The 5,356-nt window shown below is 45.2% G+C and overlaps 1 protein-coding gene across 1 annotated transcript; it reads right to left on the reverse strand.

Moving 5' to 3' along the window:
• Window positions 1-850: 850 nt before the first annotated feature.
• Window positions 851-2,959, reverse strand: POP5 (POP5 homolog, ribonuclease P/MRP subunit). Its single transcript, XM_081037814.1, has 5 exons — window positions 2,893-2,959; window positions 2,660-2,802; window positions 1,629-1,778; window positions 1,366-1,449; window positions 851-1,255 (listed from the first exon to the last, which is right to left on the reverse strand). The coding sequence occupies exons 1-5, from the start codon at window positions 2,910-2,912 to the stop codon at window positions 1,143-1,145; spliced, it is 510 nt and encodes a 169-aa protein (XP_080893940.1). The 5' UTR covers window positions 2,913-2,959; the 3' UTR covers window positions 851-1,142.
• Between the last annotated feature and the right edge of the window lie 2,397 nt (window positions 2,960-5,356).

Genomic DNA, 5,356 nt, shown 5'->3' on the forward strand with positions numbered 1-5,356 from the left:
AACTTTCTGTTTTTTTTAAAGTTCATTACAGGTTAGCTAGGTAAACGTCTTAAATAGGTTAGAGCAATAACTACTATGAGCGTGAGCAATTTTGCTATCATGGAGTAATGTCTTTCCTAGGGTCGTTAGGTCTAAATAAAAGGTTCTTGAGCTGGGTTTAGATTTAACCTGTCCTTGTTGAAAAGGTTCAGAAATCCTGCGTCAGGAACTCTCCTGGGTGGGTGAGGGTGTTCTAGCCTGAGATGAGGGTGCATTGAAGGAAAAATCAGAACTCTGTTAAATGTGTCAGGGACTTTGAGTGACATCCATTTTTATTATCCAGAAAACATCCTAGAAATGTCATTAGTAGGTAGATCAAAACTAACCACAATCTCTTGACCCTCCTAATTTCTGTGAGTGTGGCAGTCTCACCTGTTTGTAGGTGCCAAGCAGGTATAAGGCAATAGGGAAGGGTGGAACTACAGAAACTACCAGAAGTTGGCAGTTGCTACTTGGCTTTGTAATAATGGTCGGGTGAAGGCAGGATTTTTCCCCTCAAGAAAAGTGCTAAAACTGCATTTTTTGTCAAGTTACCTAATGAAGTAGACAAGGAACCTGGTATTTTTAAGGTTCTGTGAGCCAGTACTGAGACCAGCTGTAAATCTGCCAGTTCAATTGCTGTGTCTCATTAATGCTTCTACTCCACATGACCTGGACTGCTTAGGGCCCATCCTACGGGCTGGGGGTACAAGGCCTCAGTGGGAGACTGTGCATCTCGTACCACATAGGGAGCCAGTCTTCTCACTGAGGCCAGGGGTAGAGGAAAGAGACTTGGCCAAACATGAACTTCCTAAGTACATATGCTAAATGCTGTAGGAGCCAAATAAAGTTTATTAAACATACTCTCATTCAGGCAATTAGAAACAAAGATAGCTGTAACCACAGAGGGTCCACAACCTGCAGAACCACTTGACCGGGCAACGCTAGGTAAAGGTGACATCAGTTTATGTGAGTAAGTCCTCCATTTTGAGCTGCTAACCTGGCCTCTGATCGGCAGTCATCCAGTTTGGAGAACTACAGAAGATGCTTCCGCCTCCCAGAATGTCCTGTTCCAACAAGGCCCTGAGGCTTAGGCACAGTGCCCCAGTCCCACCTGCAGAGGCTCACTCCATTGCTTCAGCAGCCTCCTCACCACCATCTGAAAGGTCCTCTTCTCCCGACTCCTCCTCTAGTAAACAGCTTCTTGTGACAGACTTCTGGATAGCTTCTCGCTCTCCTGGAGAAAGGCAGACAGACAGCATGGATGAAAGATGTCTTTGGGAGTGTGACCTCTAATTCAGCTGGAAGTCACTGCTTAGTGGACACTGGGCTAGTAGAATTGCTTACCTTCATCTGTGCAGTTCTGCAACAAGATCAACAGCTGTCTCCTGTTGTATTGAATGAGGAACTTCTGACATGTTCTAATTGTACCTGGTACGTGAAAGAGCTTTGTGGTCAATAGCTTGTGAAATGGGTCTGACTCAAAGACTTTCAGAGCTAGGGGAAGGCATCTTGTTCTTGGTAGAATAGCAGGAGACCCACCCACTAGTCAAGACTCAACTCTGAACCTTCTACCTATTGAAAATCAGCCATTCCACATGCATCCCTACCTCCCACATGTAAGGTGTTGAGAAAACACGGGTAATGGTGTCCTTTGTTCTCCAAGTATGTGATGAAGGGAAGAGCTGACCACACAAGCTGGTAGAATTCCTTTCGGCATCGAAGTAGCACTATTCCGGTATAGGCATTGAGGTATCGCACTACAGCAGGAAAAAAAACCCACACATTTGGGGGAACTGGATTCTCAGGAGCAGGATAAAAACCTTAGAGTAACAGAGAGCCTATTAATGTGCCCAAACTGTTGAAGGTAGTGGCACTTGGGATGCACCAATGAGTTAAAAACAGATTCCTGAAGGAAAACAAATTTTAGGGAAATTTCATTTATGGAAGAGGGATAGACAACACCCAGTGCCTTGCACACTACTCATAACTGGCTGCTGATTTAGAATTTTAAATGCTCTTAATTCACTACTTCAAATGGGATGGGATAGGGAGGGCGCGTAGAGAAAACCTTTGGCTTTAAAAAAGGTTCTAATACAGCTAAGCTCTAGGCCCTTGAAGCAGCCAACTGTCTCACCTGATCGAGAAGTGTGCCTGTGTGCATTTAATTCTCCAGGATTCCATTTCGAGCATATGCTATAAGGGAACAAATTTAGATAGTGTGGCTGTAGGGAACGCCCTGTTCCTCATTTACACATACACAATTTGTTCTGTACTTTACTGGCCCTATTAAGGGCTTTTCAGGAGTAATTCTGAATGTTTTTTTCCATGTGATGTCAATGTAACCAGTCAAATAACTTGAATTCTAACTATTCTATTGAGTTTAGTCGCACTCCCCAATATACACATGTCAAACAGGTACAGGGAGTTCTTGCCCAAAGTTCCACTGCCTTCTGCTCTCTCCTCTTAACCTCGGACTCGTCCAGACCTGGGGCTCGGGCATAAACAGGACGATATCGTACAGAGGATGGTGCATCGGGGTTGGCAGTCCCTGGGGTCGCTCGTGCTCCTCCTTCATCCCTCCTCCGGCCCCCGTTCCCTCCAAATCTCGCCGTCTGTCAGTTCCCCAGCACCCTTGTACCTGCGAAGCCGATGGAGGAGGCGGCCGCGCCGAAAGTTCCGTGTACGCGGGCGATCGTGTCCCGTACGAGGCCACCCAGCACCCTGTCATCCAGACTCAGGCGGCAGCGGGGGTCGTCAGACACCACTTCGCAGAGCAGGTACCTGCGGCGGGCGAGAGGGAGGTGAGCGCGCGGCCAGAGCCATGGGCACCGGGCAGGGACTGCATTGAGAGGCCAGACGGAAGTTGCTTACCTGTGCTTGAACCGCACCATGGCGACCTCCGCGCCAGGCTTCCCGTTGCGCAAACCGGATGTCTTGTCCGCTGATGGCCAATGGGAAGTTAGCCTCCGTAGTCTTGCAACCACTCAGAGAGGGAGGCAGGATAGGGGGCGGAGCCATAATGTTGAGAGGCCAAGCCCAGTGTCAGTCTCCTTTAAGCCCCGCCTCTGCGTTTGCAGAGCGCATGCGTCATGCTGAGATCCACGCTGCTTTGGTTGGAAGTTGGACTCGGTGTTGGAGAGTTTCGTAGCGGTGATAAGTGGTTCTGCTCCACGCCAGAGTTTGCAGTACTGTATAGGATGCAGCTGCTGCATTTGGCGACCTCGGAACGTTTACTTTCTATTATCTTGTAATAAATACAGTTGTGTATGCACTTATATTCTCTCCCCAAGCCGGACTGTGGTACTTTTGAGGACACGACCTTGCATTTACAGGCCAGAGATTGACACAGGCAATCTGACCCTTATTTTCAGGTTAGGGCTCGGTTTACTTTTTCCGTATAGCGAAATATGTTATTACTGTTTGGGCTTTTCAACAATCTTAGGGAGACGGGTGTATTGTCTCGTTTTTTGTTTACAAAAGCAATCCGTGGTCGTTATATTTTCCGATTTTTAAGCTTGAAAGCACAAAGAAACAAATAAAAATAAATTATAATCCCAGGACTGAGAATAATTTATAATGTAGTTTGTTTTCTTCCGTTATTTTCTGCCTATGCCTGAGGTTCTCAAAGTGAGATGCAAGGACCATTGGGTTTTCTGAGACTCCCTCAAGGTAAAAATTTCTTTGATAAAAACACTGAGATGTTATTTGCCCTTTTCACTCTCTTAGAGTGGACAGTAAAGTTTTCCAGAGGCTACAAGACGTGTGGACATTATCTCTCTAATGGCTAATGGAATTGAGAATTGTGTTTTAAACATTTCTGTTGTAATATTCATGTTAAGTATGGATATACTTATTCCACAAAACAAAAGCTCTTTGGGATCCTCAATAATTTGAGTGTAAAGAAGTCCTGAGATAGTGAAAAAAGTTTGAGCTGCGAACTGTTGCCTATGTTAAATTGTATTTTTTATTTTCTTTTTAAGAATAGGATCATAATATTTAATACTATTTTTGCTTGAATATCTTTTTAAAAACCTGTCTCATTGAAGTATAACATATATAGAGTGCATATATATAGACTTGTATACCCACCTCGCAGATTAAGAGAGAGAGCTTTTCCAGCACAGAATGTTCTAGTATCTTCTTCCCAAAAACCTTCCCAGAAGTAGCCTCTATTCTGACTTCTATCATGATAGATTAGCTTTGCCTGTTCTTGAACTTTATATAAATATCCACAACATGGTGTGTGTGTGTGTGTGTGTGTGTCCTTTCACTTAACATAAAGTCTATAAGATTTAGTCTTCTTGTTTGACTATGTTTTCATGTCAACTGTTCTGCCATGCTGATTTTTTTCAGTGTGCATTTTCAGTATTGCTTTCTTTGGAAGTACCACTATGAAACTGGTCAATATTCCCATGATGGACGTTTAAATTAGTTCCATATTTTACAGTTGTACCCAGCACTTTGATGCACAACCTAGTGACTTGGTCTTTATACCTATCCATGACTATTTGTAGAACTGTCCTGGACTTGGCTGGCTCTGTGAGGTCCATGAAGGGAGGGAGATTTCACAACCAATTATTTGAAAGATCTGGAATGAGTCCTCAATTTTTCCATCTCTCACTCTTCGCCGCCTTAAAAGAGGGATACTGAGAAAGGAGAGGAGGGGAAGCAGGAGAGCAGTGGCCTTGCTGAGAAACCAGAGTCTGCTTTAACTTTCTTCTCACCCAAGAACCACCTTACTATCCCCCCCCCTCCCCCGCAACGCCCGCAAAAAAAGATCTTGCCAGCGTTCACCTTTTGCCAGCAGGGGGCATCAGAGGCCTGTAGTGTGTGCAGAGAGAAAGATCGCCTCAGAGTACCCCTTCTCCCTCCTGTCCCTAAAATAACGCCCCTAACACTTCCCAGCCTTCAAATCACTTAATCCCAACATTTTATGGGATGCAGTTGGGGCTCAGACCAGTCACACATCCAATAAGAAGCAGGATCAGAATTCGAACCCAAAGCCAGCCAACTCCAGGGTTCTTGTTCTTGGCTGATGTCCTGCCCATGTTTCGCTTGTCCACTTGGTGTGAAATGGAGAGACTAGAGACGTCGGTTCGAATCCCCTTTCCGTCATTTTCCAACCACGTGATGTGGGAGAAGTTAATTCACATGTCTGGATCTTATCTATGCTTATCTATGCCCTAGGATAATAATGGTTTCTCCCTCACTGGTGGATGTAAAATTTAAACGAGATAACGTGGTCAAAACTCCTGGCACGGAGTACACAGTAAACGCCTTTTTTGAATGCATGATCTACTCCTCCCCCCAGGCACAGCCCCCAGAGGAAGCACAG

This window comes from Rhinolophus hipposideros (genome assembly GCF_964194185.1).
Source record: "Rhinolophus hipposideros genome assembly, chromosome: 24".
Lineage (NCBI taxonomy): Eukaryota > Metazoa > Chordata > Mammalia > Chiroptera > Rhinolophidae > Rhinolophus > Rhinolophus hipposideros.